The 16,099-nt window shown below is 36.2% G+C and overlaps 1 protein-coding gene across 1 annotated transcript; it reads right to left on the bottom strand.

Annotated features, from left to right (window-relative positions):
* Nucleotides 1–2,485: 2,485 nt before the first annotated feature.
* On the bottom strand, nucleotides 2,486–13,657 carry LOC106882332 (cytosolic iron-sulfur assembly component 2A). Its single transcript, XM_014932976.3, has 5 exons — nucleotides 13,157–13,657; nucleotides 9,212–9,376; nucleotides 7,616–7,665; nucleotides 6,606–6,651; nucleotides 2,486–3,436 (listed from the first exon to the last, which is right to left on the bottom strand). The coding sequence occupies exons 1-5, from the start codon at nucleotides 13,230–13,232 to the stop codon at nucleotides 3,336–3,338; spliced, it is 438 nt and encodes a 145-aa protein (XP_014788462.1). The 5' UTR covers nucleotides 13,233–13,657; the 3' UTR covers nucleotides 2,486–3,335.
* Between the last annotated feature and the right edge of the window lie 2,442 nt (nucleotides 13,658–16,099).

Raw genomic sequence — 16,099 nt, forward strand, 5'->3', positions numbered from 1 at the left:
ATTTAAAAGGATTGCATGTGTCTATTTTTTCACCTTGCTTCTCAATTACTCATGAGGCAAATGAACATTATTATCATTATCATTATTACTTATTTTATCAACCCTGAAAGGGTTGATAAAATAAGTACCAGCCAAATACTGGGATCAAAGTAATCGACCAACCTCTCCTGCTGAATTTCAAGCCCCATGCCAACACTAGAAAGGATTATTATTGTTGTTGTTACTATTATTATAATTAAGGCAGTAGATTGGTAGAATTGTTACAGCATTGCACAAAATGCCTTGCAACATTTGTTCTAGCTCTTAACATTCTGCATTCAAATTCTGCCAAGATCAATTTGCCTTTCATCTTTACAGTAACATGAAGAAGTACTGATCAAATAGCGATGCTTTTATCACCTTACCCTCCCCATAATTTCTGGCCTTGAGCTAGGGCATTTGAAGCCAATAAATGAAAGAATTATTATTAGTTAGCTGACAGAGAAAGAAAATGCCTTTAATCCTTCCAATCTATTCATAGCCCAAAGGTATCTGGAAAGCTTGGTACAATTAATAATGTTGATCAAGATTATGTTGGGGTTTAACCTACATCAATGGTGATACTGTGAATCTCCTATATGGCCAGCATATCAGACACCTTCACAAAACATAGACCACTGCATGTTGCACTGTCTGGGGACTTCATTCCCTGAGGCAGGATATAGAACAATCCATGAAGCTAACTAGGAACATGTCAATAAGATCTTATACGAAAATATAGAGGAGTGAGATTTACTGTATGGAACAAAGACAATCTCAATTAAAATTAGCAAATGTTATTGGCAAGAATGTAGCATGTGTAATTTCAAAGACTCAGCAGTTCCTGGTGCTTTTAACACTTGTAAATTATACATTCCAGTTGCTCAGAGTCGTAGGATACAACTCCACAGGAGAAGCTTTTAAGGGTTAAGCAATTAATAAATTATATCCTTCACCAAAATGAGAAACTGGCCATATGCTTTGGTCAAAAGAAATAATTATACCAATAAAGCAGAACTCCCTAAAATCTTTACTTTGCCCTTGTCATTTTATCTATGTTTAAAGCACATGACTCCTTATCAATATTTTTTTTTAACCTAGAAGAAGTGCCCATGGCTTTTGCAGGCCCTCTAAGACCAGTGAGATTGGTGCCATAATGTTTCTCTTGAGCTACTGCAAGCCAACACCAGCAGGAAACACATGAGGAGGGACTTCCAGGGGACCAATGTTCTAAGAAAATGAATTGGACATAGTGATCAGATTAGAACCTATGAGTGGATACAGCAGGAGTGTGATGAGAGAAGAAAAAAGTAGGTCAGAAATGCCTGAATTGAGGTGACACAACATCAGCCAGCTCTAAGGAGCAGAGGTCAATTATGTCATTAAAACTTAAAACCTTACGACTATCCTCATCATATTATTTACAATACACTGGGATGTCACAATACCTGTTGGATACCACTGTGATAAAGAATGGCAGTGAAGCATTATATGTGAACACATTGCTTGCTGGTGGTTTCCAATATTTCTGTGACCTCATCACCCTATGCCTAAGTTACATAACATTCTCATTGACATTTCATAGTCAACTATTACCTAAATATCATATAAAAACCCACTTTTTTCTGTCAAGGGCTTAAATGCCCCAATATTAGACTACTCTTTTTAGTCAACACAGTGATCGCTTATAAGCTTTAAACTTATAAATATTATTATTTACATAATTTTGACTTTCGTCACGGCTTCTACATGTAATGCAGAAATGCACATATATATATATATATATATACATACACACACACACACATAACACATATATACATACATATATATATATATATATATATATATATATATATATATATGAGAGAGAGCCAGAGAGAGAGAAAGAGAGAGTGCTTGCCAAATACACACTGTAACAGTGGTAGCAGGACACACACCAAAATAAACAACCTAAAATATGGCGAGCTTATGAGGGAGCCTCTACATAGTTGTTCAATCAACTAAAGACAACAGTCATAGCTCCTTCAAATCATACACACCCTGCCAGTTTTAAAAATAACAATAAAAATACAAGGACATACTGGATAATTAGCCTGAGATATAAAATTATGCCTGAAAAGATGGGATGGTCAATGCTAGAACGCCTTTTAACATAGCTGAGCTGGATCAGGGCCGACTAAAAATTGAACAAGATGGTGAAAACTTTTACCCTAATGACTGGTACTTTGACTTTTAACACATATCTGTCTTTCATTAAATATTTATCCCATTAATCCTTCTAATATAAATAGCTTTTGTGTTGTTTTGTTGGTTTTGTTCTTTATTTGGTTATTCAATTTCTTTCTTGTTTTGTGTTGAAGTTTCACAAAATAATTCTTTTTAAGACTATTTTGAGAATAAGGAATGCAGTGTAGATATAGATAGCAGGACAAGAAAAAAGAAGATGGTGGATATGAAGGAAATGTGTTATTCATATTTAGCTTTATTCTGTTTGGTATCAAGTTCAAATTCCACTTATGAAACACATTGTGTTCCATAACTTTTGATAGTATGGGAGGGGAATCAATACAATGTGTGAGGTTGAGTGTGTACATTAGCAATGCAAGCAGTATTAATTCAGAATAGCAATCTACATATCATACTTAATGTGGATATACTGTAGAAAGATAAAACACTGCCACTGCAGTATTTGCCTTGAGAAAGCATCTTGTATAGATATATAGTGCTAAAAAGCATCTCATTTATATGTATAGTGTTAAAAAGCACAAGACTTTTCAGCACTATACATATAAATGAGATGCTTTCTCATGATGAATATTGCAGTGTTGTGATTTTCTACTGTATATCCACATTAATATATACAGAATAATACACACACACACACACATACACACACATATACATAAATGTATACCCACCCACTTACAAATGCTTGGCCTTAGATTCTAGTAAAGGAACTTACAATAACAACAAAGGGCAATGGGTTAGCAAAATTAGCAATGAGTTTATCACCCAGTTTTTTGTTGAAATCTCCTCATAATCAATGTAGTTCTTAATTAACCTGGAAATATTCCCTTTTTTCCCATTGAGAGGGAAGGAGGGGCGATATTAAAATTAATTAGCCACTGACACAATGGTATTAATTCCATCAATTGTACATTTTGCCCTACAAGAGACAGACCTTGAGTTTCCACATAAGCAAACATTACAGAAACAGCCAACAGTTACAAGAACACAAAAAGACAATGACAACAAATATAAAACAAGTCTGATAAAAAGAATAAGAAATTCCTAAAATCCACAGCAATCTACTGTCAAAGACTTTCAAAGTCCACACATTGTGTTACTAATTCACGCAGTTTCGGATTTTCCATGGCAGCAGCTATTCGTTCTTTGTCATTTATCTGCCGGTTTACTGAAAATAACAAAAATACGAACTGTGAAAATTGTGAAAAATAATTTTAAAATGGTGTATTATGTGAACACTGGAAACAGTAAAATATATTGCATTAATGTGTATTAGACTAAATGCACAATAGTCCTACAAGTTAAAAGATGTGGTTACTGTATTTTCTGGCAAGATGATGTAGCATGTAGTGTAAACATTGAAACATCATCACTCATCATTGTCTTTCCAAATCCTGCTGCATTTCACATGAAGTTATTTGTCCTCCAAATTCGTCTTGGTATATAAGTTGTCCTGCATTTGTTGGCTGTAAATTTTGGTTCAAATAATTCAAGTTCTATGCTGGAAAATACAGTACAAGAGTTGGCAAGACGAAGGACATCCCAGCATAAAACACGGCCTCAAGACTGGACCAGTTCAGTCACAAGGCTCCACATTTGAACCCACTGTACAACACCTTTATACAAGTATTTTCTACCATAACTTTGGCCGAAGCCTTGTGAATGAAATTTTGTAGACAGAATAGGTGTGAAAGACTATCAGATACCAATATATATATATATATATATATATATATATTTATATATTTATATAAATAAGGATAAGATCGGTATTTAAAATATTGATCTTATCAAGTGGTCAGCATGGGAATAAAAACCATCAAAGGTAATAATTATTTAAAATTATAATACAGGGTATCAAGAGATACCACCACGCTGAAAAAATAGCAGTCAAATCCTGACTCCAAAACCACAATAAATGTCCGCAAGGTACGATTAGCGAAGACGAAGACCAAATAAACCAGTAAAATAATAAGATAATTTCAAATCCTGGATTTCTGGCTTTGCATAAATGCTCTGCCTTCATCAGTGAAATATACTCAAGTACATAAATACAAATACATGTATATAAACAGTATACTTACATATACGGACGTATACACACATATATATGCACGTATGCACACGACTAGCTTAAATAGCCCGCCTAAACAACTTCTCGTGCATATATATGTGTGTGTACGTCCGTATATGTAAGTATACTGTTTATATACATGTATTTGTATTTATGTACTTGAGTATATTTCACTGATGAAGGCAGAGCATTTATGCAAAGCGAGAAATCCAGGATTTGAAATTATCTTATTATTTTTACTGGTTTATTTGGTCTTCGTCTTCGCTAATCGTGCCTTGCGGACATTTATTGTGGTTTTGGAGTCAGGATTTGACTGCTATTTTTTCAGCGTGGTGGTATCTCTTGATACCCTGTATTATAATTTTAAATAATTTTATATATATATATATATATATATATATATATATATATATACCGGAGTAAGCACATGAAATGTGCAACAAGGTGGAAAAAAGAGTACTCAAATACCAGAGGTAGAGTAATATGCTTTATTTAAAAGCAGCAGAAATATAACAAAAGACTGTTACTCTGAGTTGTCCGATGAACGGGAACGTGAAACTCAGAGTAACAGTCTTTTGTTATATTTCTGCTGCTTTTAAATAAAGTATATATACATATATATATATATATATATATATATATATATATATATATATATATATATGGCTCAGAGGTTGGAGCATCAGGCTCACAATCATGAGGTAATGAGTCTGATCCCTGGACTGGGCTGTGTTGTGTTCTTGAGTAACTCATTTCCACACATTGTAGAAATGAGTTGAGACATCACTGGTGCCAAGCTGTATCAGCTTTTGCTTTTCCCTTGGGTAACATCAGTGGCGTGGAGAGGGGAGGCTGGTCTTCCATAAACAACTTTGCCCAAATTTGTGCCTCGGAGAGTAACTTTCTAGATGCAATCCTATGGTCATATATATATATATATATATATATATATATATGTATATGAATGAAAGTCACAAAAGAAGCCATGTACAGAGAACTGACTTGGATTACGCCAAACGCAGCATAGCAACATGCCATGATGTAGAAATGTTTGTCTATCAGCTAGGGGCTTGAAACGACACATCAAAGTGCATGATGATCAACAAGTGGCTCCTGTTGTTGAGGATAATCATGTATGTAACATTTGTGCCAAAGAGCAGAGGTCACTTGCTGGTCTGAAAAGTCGCACCTGTGCTGCTCACACATGAGACCAATTCTGAAATATTTCAAGCAATATTAATACTTGAGAATGAGGAAGTAACCTTGTCCCCTGTGACCTTCTCCAGCTGAGCATCACTAATCTTGCGGGCTTGTAGGTGATGGTGCCACATAAAAGGCACCCATGCTAGTGCTGTGTAATAGTACCCAGTACACTCTGTAAAATGGTTGGCATTAGGAAGAGCATCCAACCATAAAAACCATGCCAAAACAAACATGGAACCTAAACAGCTATACAGCATTTTTCCCGACATGCTAATGATTCTGCCAGCTTACTGCTTTTATTTTCTCATAGAGTAATAAAAGGATGGATGAAAGACTTCTGTGAGTTAGCTATCAGCACATTTGGGAAAAATTGGCCACTTCTGATCTTCCAAATGGCAAAGAGTGTGAAACATGAGTAAAATGTGTGAAGATAATGACATACAAATAATAAATACAAATCTGTGTGGAATCTTGCAAGTGAGGGATTGACTGGTCACCTGTACAGTCTTTTATTTATGGCTATGACTCAAGAATTCTGAACAGAGACAGGCACTTAGTCACCTACAGTTGACTCTATTCAAATGAAAGCATTCAGGACCAATCAGGTCTCCGGCCTGAAGATACTGCCAAATCTTGATATGCTACTTCTTGCGAAAGTAACTTACGAATCCTGCTTCCTATCTACCCCTATCTAACTAATCTTACCAGTACTAGAAGCCCCACAAAGATCACGGTCTCTGCATAGCTCCATTTCATACCTGATTTAGCAGACTTTTGATCAATAGCATTCTAACCATGACCTTCTCATCTTTTATCCATGTACAGGAAACCAGATACTGCATTATCCAACATATGCATTTCTAAGATGACAGAGTGTGATTCAAAGGAGATTTAGGTGCTGTTTCTAGCATGTTGAGTGACCCTGTAGAAGCTCTCAAAAGCCTGAATAAGGAAACAATACACATGAACCAAACCCTTGGGTGTGTTGGTGACCAACTCTGTGACAATTTCAAAACAAGTGAAATGAATACCAAAAGTGGAAAGAAAGAGCATTACTTACTGTCTTCCTCAATATCATGGCTTCCTTCTTTCACAAAAATGTCCAACTGTTAAAGAAATCATAAATAAAGGAATTAATTTTAAAATGCCAAAGATAAACAGATGAGGCCACAATACCATTTCTATGTTAGTAGTCCACAAATGATACATCATGGATTTTTCAAAAATATAGTAAGTATAAAAGATAAAGACCTCTTTCGGTCATGACTGACCATGGGATTGCACCTAATTCAAACTAAAGTCTGCTCAGCTATGGCTAAAAAGGAGAAGGTGAATCTACTAACCAAATCACATACAAGAATTGCAGTTAGCCAGATCAAGAAGGTACAGGGCTATGAAACAATGTCAACAGTTCACATTCTGCAGTTGGCACTGCACTTTATTGCATTGATGTGACAAAAATCTCAGGCTGGGAATGGCTAACATAGATCAATCAACTAATCAAATATTCAGTAATTTAAATCAGGGAATTTGTTTTTCTATAGTCCTAAAAACTGTCAAACAGTTACTGTCCTGGGTTCAGACATCAAAAGTTTAGTCGACCCAATTAGCCAAACACCTTATCAACCCAGCTATTTGTGATTTTCTTATTCCAACAGAAGGGACTGAGTTAAGAAGAATTATGTGGCTGTGTGGTAAGAAATTTGCTTCCTAACCACATGGTTCTGGGTTCAGTCCCACTGTGTGACACCTTGGGCAGGTGTCTTCTACTATAGACCAAGGCCGACCAAAACCTTGAAAGTGGATATGATAGGCAGAAACTGAAAGAAGCCTGTCATACATGTGTGTTTGTCTGTCTGTCTGTCTCCAGCCACTGCTTGACAACCAGTGTTGAAAGAAGTATAAGAAAAGAAAGATAAAAGGTATCAAGACTATCAACATTGTGTTGTGTTAGTGACAAGATACAGAAGACATTGACTCTTCCGTTGGTAGTTAAACACTTTACTGTCTCATGTGGTGATGACATCCATGTTTTTCATGCAAAAGAAACAATAGAACATGTGGACTTACTTTATGTAGCTCAGGAAAGTCTCTTTGAAGTTTATTTCGCATACATAAACCTTGAACATAGAAAAGAATTTAAAGGAAACTTTTAACAAAATGAGAAAGAGTTATAAAATCTATAAATTTATACAACAAAATATAAATAAAGAACATTTATAAAATGTGGAATTTCCAGGGATGGAAATTTTTAATGTGAAATTAACAAATCTGAAATTCAAAGAACAATTAAGGTTACACTGTTGCACAGAAGCTTATTCATTTTTCATTCTCATCATTACAAATGCAGGGAATCTATGCTTGGCCCATTGATAACATGTAACACACAAGGCTGATGTTAAAAAAGATGCAGGATATAGATCATCACCATCATCCTTGTCTTTACATCCACACTCCATGTTGGCATGGATCGGATGGTCATCAGGGATCGAGTCAGTTCTTATTTGGAATTACTGCCCTCTTAGACAGGTCAGAATATTACATCTTGCTCATATGTTATATTTTGTCATGGTTTCAAAAGCTGGATACCCTTCCAAACACCAATCCCTTTCCAGGGTGTACCAGATGCATTTTATCATGATACCTGCTCTAGAAAGATTATCAAGTCTTTGATAACAGATCATCATCATCATCATCATCATCATCGTTTAACATCCGCTTTCCATGCTAGCATGGGTTGGACGATTTGACCGAGGACTGGTGAACCGGATGGCTGCACCAGTGGTGGATTGGACAAAATGACTTACAGTAATTTTTCTGTTTCTTTACATTTTATCCTGCAAAATTCAACTTTGCCTTTCATCTTTCCAAGGTTAATAAAACAAAATATTAGTCAAGTATTGGGCTTGATTTAATTGACTAAGCCCCGCCCTCAAATTTATGGTCTTGTGCCCAAGTTAGAAATTATTATTGTTGTTGTATTTTTGCTTGATATGTATCAATTCGTGTTACTGTAGTTTCAGCTGCATTCTACATTTCAAAGTATTTTTTTTATAAAGAGAGAAAATTTTATTGAACTGAATCAAAATGAACTCAAGAGAAGAAATATCTCCAAACAGTTATTGAAACCAGATTACAATCTCAATTTGCTTTCTCTCACAAACAGTCTAAATGTTGATATCCATCCAGTGATTTATTACAAAAAATATACCCACCTGATATAATGAATAGTTAATTGTAAGACTGTAGTATTTTTCAAGAGGCAGCATTCTTTTTATATTCAAAAAGGTTAATTTCAGTTGAACATGCTTTGGCCATTCTTAAATTACAAAAACCAAACCACAGTCCCATATTGTGTTGAAGGAACTTTGTGAAAAGCATGCATATCAAATGTTAATGATGATCTAGCACAATAAAGCATTAGATCTAATGAAGCTGATAATTGATGGTGAAAGGTGGATGACCAGTGGAGCATGAACATTATATGTACAAGCATGAACTACTCCTTTTAGAAATTGAAGAGGATGTTAAAAAAGACAGGAGACTCAGTGAACCCATGATGGTATGAAAAAAATGAACAATAAAATGATAATGATGTTGATGATGATGATAATGATAATATTGATGATATCTAAAACATATTGGAAAGAAAAGATGTCAACATACCAATCAGTGAAGCAAGTGTACAATGAGGAACTGTAGGAATAAATTCAATGCGAATCAGAAAACATTGATCTGAAAATCGTTTTACTTCAACTCCTTCCTCAGTCACAACATTCAGTTCCTCAAGGGTTTCGACTTTTTCTGGGTCTTTGATTCCTCGAATGAGATCTGACATGAGAAAAGTAGAGATTCAAAACAGGGAAAATTTGCTATAAAGAAAAGGAATAAAACCAGGTGGAATACAGTATTTCATTTTCAGAATTAATTAAACATGGTCAAAGATTAATTAAACGTGGCCAAGAATTTATTAAATATGGCCAAGAAAGAGTTAAAATGTTTTATGAAATTCAAGGCATGATTTTTTCACATTGCTCATAAACTTATTTCAATATGAGACAATGACTGGCACTTGTGCCGGTAGCACGTGAAAAGACATTCGAGCAAGGTCGTTGCCAGTGCTGCTAGACTGGCTCCTGTGCAGGTGGCACGTAAAATACACCATTTTGAGCGTGGCCGTTGCCAGTACCGCCTGACTGGCCTTTGTGCCCGTGGCACGTAAAAGCACCCACTACACTCTCTGAGTGGCTGGCGTTAGGAAGGGCATCCAGCTGTAGAAACTTTGCCAGATCAGATTGGAGCCTGGTGTAGCCATCTAGTTCACCAGTCCTCAGTCAAATCGTCCAACCCATGCTAGCATGGAAAGCGGACGTTAAACGATGATGATGAGAAAGCCTATATGTAAATTACTCAACCAGCTACAAATAGCAGTTGTATTTCATTTATATCACATGCTGCTGCCTTAAATAATGGTGGAACACACTGGTTAATGTTATGCTAAATAGTCTACGCCAAGTTGACTTGAGCCAAATATACTGAGTTATAAATCTAACTTAGAGAGAGTAAGGCCCCCCACCATGCTAACTTAAACTGATTATAATACATGATTTCATTTTCTGAATGGAGCCAAAAACCCAAATAAATATATGGAACTTATTTTCAATATTTCAATAAAATACAAAGAAAATTAGTAAGCAAATGAATCAGCAGTTAGAAATATGACTGAATCGTTAACCTGTCGGACAAAACGTTTAGTGGCATTTCGTCCGTCTTTACGTTCTAAGTTCAAATTCCGCTGAGGTCAACATTGCTTTTCATCCCTTGAGGGTTGGGTCGATGAAATAAGTACCAGCCGAGCACAAGGGTCGATGCAATGGATAATCCCCATCTCCCAATGTTTCAGTCCTTGTACCTATAGCAGAAAGGATTATAACTACTATTAGGGCGGCGAGCTGGCAGAATCGTTAGTGCGTCGGACAAAATGATTAGCGGTATTTCGTCTGTCTTTACGTTCTGAGTTCAAATTTCGCCGGGGTCGGCTTTGCCTTTTATCCTTTCGGGGTCGATAAATTAAGTACCAGTTGCATACTGGGTCGACCTAATCGACTGGCCCCCACTCCCCAAAAATTTCGGGCCTTGTACCTCGAATAGAAAAGATTAGCGTTATTTCTTCGGACTCTTTACGTCCTGAGTTCAAACTCCGCCAAGGCCAAGTTTGCCTTTCATCCTTTCGGGATCGATAAAATAAATATTAGTTGAACACTGGGTCGATGTAACTTATCCTTCTCCTCAACATGTACTGCCTTGTGCAAAAATTAGAAATTATACTTTTTTTTTCACCCCAAGAAAATAATTTTCAGGGGGAAATAACTCTCAAAACTTTCGTTTCAGCTAACTTTTTCACAAATCAACTAAATTTTTAAAATAATGAAACAAAGTTGATCAAAATAAATGCCTTAAATAAAAAGGTTACCACCTTTGTTGCAGCCCTCGCCAGATATTATATTGCGCACGAGAGAGCGTGGTGTACATACGTACATACGTACGCGCATACATACATATATACATACATATTGAGAGAGATCGACGAAAAACTGCTAACGACTATTTACACAGTAACAGAAATACTAAAATAGATTGACTCGATCAGAGTTAACCCGTAGTTTATATAGAAATATATGTTTAAGTTCGAAACTTCATCATGCAATTTTCGCTGTCACAGAATATACTTAGTGCCTCTTTTACTTGGCCAACACCATTATTTTGTTGTTGACCCCATCCAATTTGTATTCAAAAACTGTTGTCTACAATATTGAAATGGGTGAGACTTGCGATTTTCAGGAATTTCATTCGGATTCTTATTTAAATTGACCTATAAAAATCACAGCTGGATCGATAAAACGAGTAACCGAACCAAATGATTTCGATCGACGAGAAGAAATTGTACACATACCATCCACCTTCAAACAAGTTCGTGTTTGTCAGTTGTCAGCCATCATCGAGCAAGATCTATGATCAATGATGTGACCATCTGTCTATTTTTCTCTCAGGCAAAGTGTCCCGAGAACTACATTATTCAAATGTCCTTCTTTCTTAACACGGCATGGTGTGGTTTGAGAGATTCGAACAACCCAAATAGAATTCAGCTCGCACAGGATTCGCTGAAATGAATGTGCAGCGAATTTCAATTCGATTTAAAACGCGACTAGTCATTAAAGAAGTAAAATTCTGTTTGTATTTTTAGAATTTCCAAAAATTCAAAAGCAGAAATGACATTTTTTTCCTATAAAATGAATCCAAAAACAAGTGTTCGATAAATGTTTCGGTTAGTTTCAGAATCGCCAAAATTAGAACTTGTTAAGTACTAAAGTGAATTTGAGTTGATCGGAATCTCCTTTAAATCACAATAAAGAAGGATATATTAGACGATATAGACACCGATATAGAAAAAGACGAAACATCCGCGATCGAAGCAGGGATAAAGGCTGTCCCAGCTTGATTCATGGTCTGGGCTGACCTGGGTTAAACAACAATAACATTTGTTGTGTTAAAGTGAAATGTAATGACACTAGCACACTTCATCGCCACCAAAACTTCCGTCGGAGTTAGAAATCCAAAGTTCCTTTTTTTAAGCGCGCTCAGAGGCAGGTGCTTCTAGCCTCTACGTAGTTGTTCGATCTGCTACAAAATGTAGTTAAGTCTCCCTTTGGAGACTGGAAAATGCAATATGGGATCTACAGTACATTATGTCCGAAGAAAAGAGGGGATAGTCAAGTCTGAATGTTTTTGATCATAGGTCTGCCTATTTGATCAGTCTCAGCTGGAAGATAAACAAGGAGGACTCTTTCTTCGGTTAAGCTCCTAGTTTGCTCTTAATGTAACCGCTAGGCTATCATCAAAAGCGTTCCATCTACGACCAACCCACCTTTTTATCTATTCAGTGTATCTAAGACTACGTTATCTAATGTTTTGTTGTTTTTTTAAAGATGGTAATGCTTGATTTAAGGGATATATAATTTAGCTGCTATTTCTAATAAGTCGAACGACTACATAGAGACTAGTTTGTTGACTAATGTATTTGAGATGAGAAGGATAAGTAAAATTCAAAGGGCACCAAAAATTTGTGCATTCTCATATATACCCATCTTACGAAAGGTTAAATGAGTCTGCTATAGCATTTAATCCTAAACAAAGAATGGGTTTTGTCACTATTATTAATATTAAGATTCTTCTGTATTACATGACGACGTGTTAGCGTTTTCAAATAAATATAGAATTTCTTTTTGCTAAAATAGTAATATTCGCTTGCGTATAAGCATTTAATTTACAGTATCTAGATATGCGGACGAGGTTAGTGAAAACCGGTAGGATTTGAACGCAGAATGTAAAGTGGAAACAATTCTGGAAAACAGTTGTAACCCTCTACCCGCGCTCCACCAACACAATATGGGTGTAAATAATGTTTAAATTAATAATAAATATTTAATCGCTAATTTAAAACAGCAAAAAATATTTTATAAAAAAAAAGATCGCAGCTAGTTTGGGACGTATGACTGCTTCTTTTATAATTTTTGTAATTAATTAATATACAGAAGAAATTTTTTTAAATACCGAAAACAGTTTCCTTCATAGTTTGCAATTCTTCGTCCACATTCTCATCATCAGTAAGTTCGTTGCTGTCACACATTATAAAATCGTGTCATTGACAGCTACACATAATTCACGGTTCCATTTGTAAAGCACATGCTTTTGTATACATCAACTGATGCAGGAACTCTCAATCGTTGAAGACTGTTTTAGATCAAAGTAAGGTCATCAGTCACAGATGTTAATAGTAAACAAGGCAACCTCTGCGTGGTCGTTCGGTACGCTAGAAATAGCGATCAAGTTTCTATCATAACAACAAACGTACTACTGTCTTTAAACAAGAAGTTACTCACTGGACGATGCAGGGGCCTTCGTTACTAGCAACAAACTTGTCAAGATCACTTATAATTTTGTTCGTTAATTTCCGTAAAAAACTTTTATTTCTGTACAACTCGAGAAAGTGGAAGGTGTACGTACTTGTATATGAAATGGACGTGAGTGTGTGTGCGCGCGCGCGAGAAAGTGAAAGTGAGTGAACGTGTGTTGTCATGTATGCATTCTTTACATGTATGTGTAAGTGGCTCTCTTTCCGTCACTTTCACACACACACACAATGTGTGTGTGAGAGAGAGAGACAGCGAGTGAGTGCCTCTTACACATACATACAAAAAAATACATACATGACAACACACACCTTCACTCACTCACTCTCTCTCTCTCTCTCTCTCTCTCTCTCTCTCTCTCACACACACACACACACATGTCCATTTCATATACACGTACATACATCTTTCACTTTCTCGAGGAGTAAAGAAATTTAAAAAAATTTCCGGAAATTAACAAACAAAATCATATGAGATTTTGACACGTTTACTGCTAGTAACTAAGGAATGCCCAATGCAGTCATAGATACACAAAAACACAGAATGGTCACAGTTGTAACACCTTTTATCATGCTTACCTGATTACAACTGACCTAAACAACAATATTAAGTGTAAACAAACCAAGGAAGAATCCCCTAGAAATAGCAGCCAAATCTCTTAAATCACACCCTAATGACTTAAAAAACAGTCAAGAACATATGGCATAAAATATGACCCACCTGGTAATAATGATGAAGAACCCCAATGGTTTGCAGTGGTAAGATTTTGCTTACCAGAAAGATTTCCTCATTTGTAATTCTATCTCACCAAGTGACTTCTTTGAGAATCTTCTATAACAGTGTTTCTCAACCTTTTTACCCTTGTGTAACCCTTGAAATAAATTACATGTCTCAAGGAACCCCTACACAAAAAAAAATTACATACCATATCTTTCTCATATTTTTTCATCGTAGTTCATGTGGTAAATATCATATATATTTGTTATATTTTTTTTTATAACATAATAGGTTAGATAGGATGATTTCTATATTACAATATTACAATAACCAATAATATGTTGTGTATGTATAGTAATATTACGATCATGAAATTAATATTAGCTTATCTCACACTTTCTTGTGGAACCCTTTGGAACCTTTAGCAGCACCTTAGGGTTCCAGAGAACCCTGGTTGGGAAATGTTGTTCAATAGATATCATCAGTGGGCTGTGTCTAGCATTTTGGTCATTTTTGCCAACATTTTTCCATGTTTCACTGCCATACAGAACCACTGGCAGAACTATTATAGTTTCTGTCATTGGGTGCAAGGCCATACTGGTATGTCACCTTGAACAGAGGAATTGAACAAATTGACCCCGGTACTTAATTTTTAAGTCTTTTACTTATTCTATTGGTCTCTTTTGCCAAACTGTTAAGTTATGGGAACATAAACAAACCAGCAATGGTCTTTTTTATGGCCGGGTTCCAACCTGAGCCAAAGCAAAGGTTGTCAAGCAGTAGATGGGGACAAATGCATGCGCGCGCACACACACACACACACACACACACACACATGAATATATATACACCAGGTTTCCATACAGTTTCCATCTACCAAATCTACTCACAAGGAATTAGTTGGCTATGGGTTATAATAGAAGACACTGGTATCCTGGGTCATGCAGTGAGACTGAACCCAGAATCGTATAGTTGTAAAGCAAGTTCCTTCACCACACAGCCATGCCTGCAGTATATAGCCAAGATCCAAAACAAATACTCAACAGAATATCTTACATAACTGCAAGGTCACAAGGACCTGTGAAAGGTGGGGTTAGCCACTACATCAGTCTTCTGTCTGGAGAGCCAAGGAGAAGCTCGTGAACATCTGATAAGCCTCCATCTCTAAGAAAATACATCATAGCGTCTCAAATTTTGAGAGGATTCATTCCACCGCCACTCAATAAGCCCAAAAGCAGTTATATTCCATCTTGCATGTTTGTCTCAGAGGCCCTGACAGTCATACACTTGTGCAAAGGGGCATAGAGTCTGTTGTAACGTCGGTTCCTCCCACTGGGTTGATGTGTGACTGCCGTTGTACTGTAGTTGCTGTTTCACGCTAGTAGCCACAATAGTTACTAGTTGGCGGATACCGCTGCATTTCTTTGTACCAGAATAGTAATACACTAACTTCTTCTGTCTTACTATCACTAATAGCTCCACCAGACACTGACTAGAACTGTTGACTCTCAACTCTTCAACTCTCTCTTGATGACTGGCTATTGGTCTATTTATAATGGTGGGTTCCTACCACTTTTTACAATATCTATACAACATTTCCCCTTTTAATCATTTTATTTAATAATCAATTTCTTTTATTCACCCCCACCTCCTATATATATATATATTCAATATCATTTCTTCTTAGGGTCTACTTTTAGAAATTCAGTATTCTTCCTTTTCCTTGTACGTGTGGTTTTGACTTCTTGTTATGGTGTTGGAAGCTGAAAAGTGTCATTTAGCCAAGCCATCGGTATTTCTGCTGTTGGTTAGGGTTAGGGTTGGGGTTTTAGGGCTAGGGTTAGGATTTTAGGGTTAGAGTTAGGGT

This window comes from Octopus bimaculoides, chromosome 10 (assembly GCF_046866305.1).
Source record: "Octopus bimaculoides isolate indiv1 chromosome 10, ASM4686630v1, whole genome shotgun sequence".
Taxonomy (NCBI): Eukaryota; Metazoa; Mollusca; class Cephalopoda; order Octopoda; family Octopodidae; genus Octopus; species Octopus bimaculoides.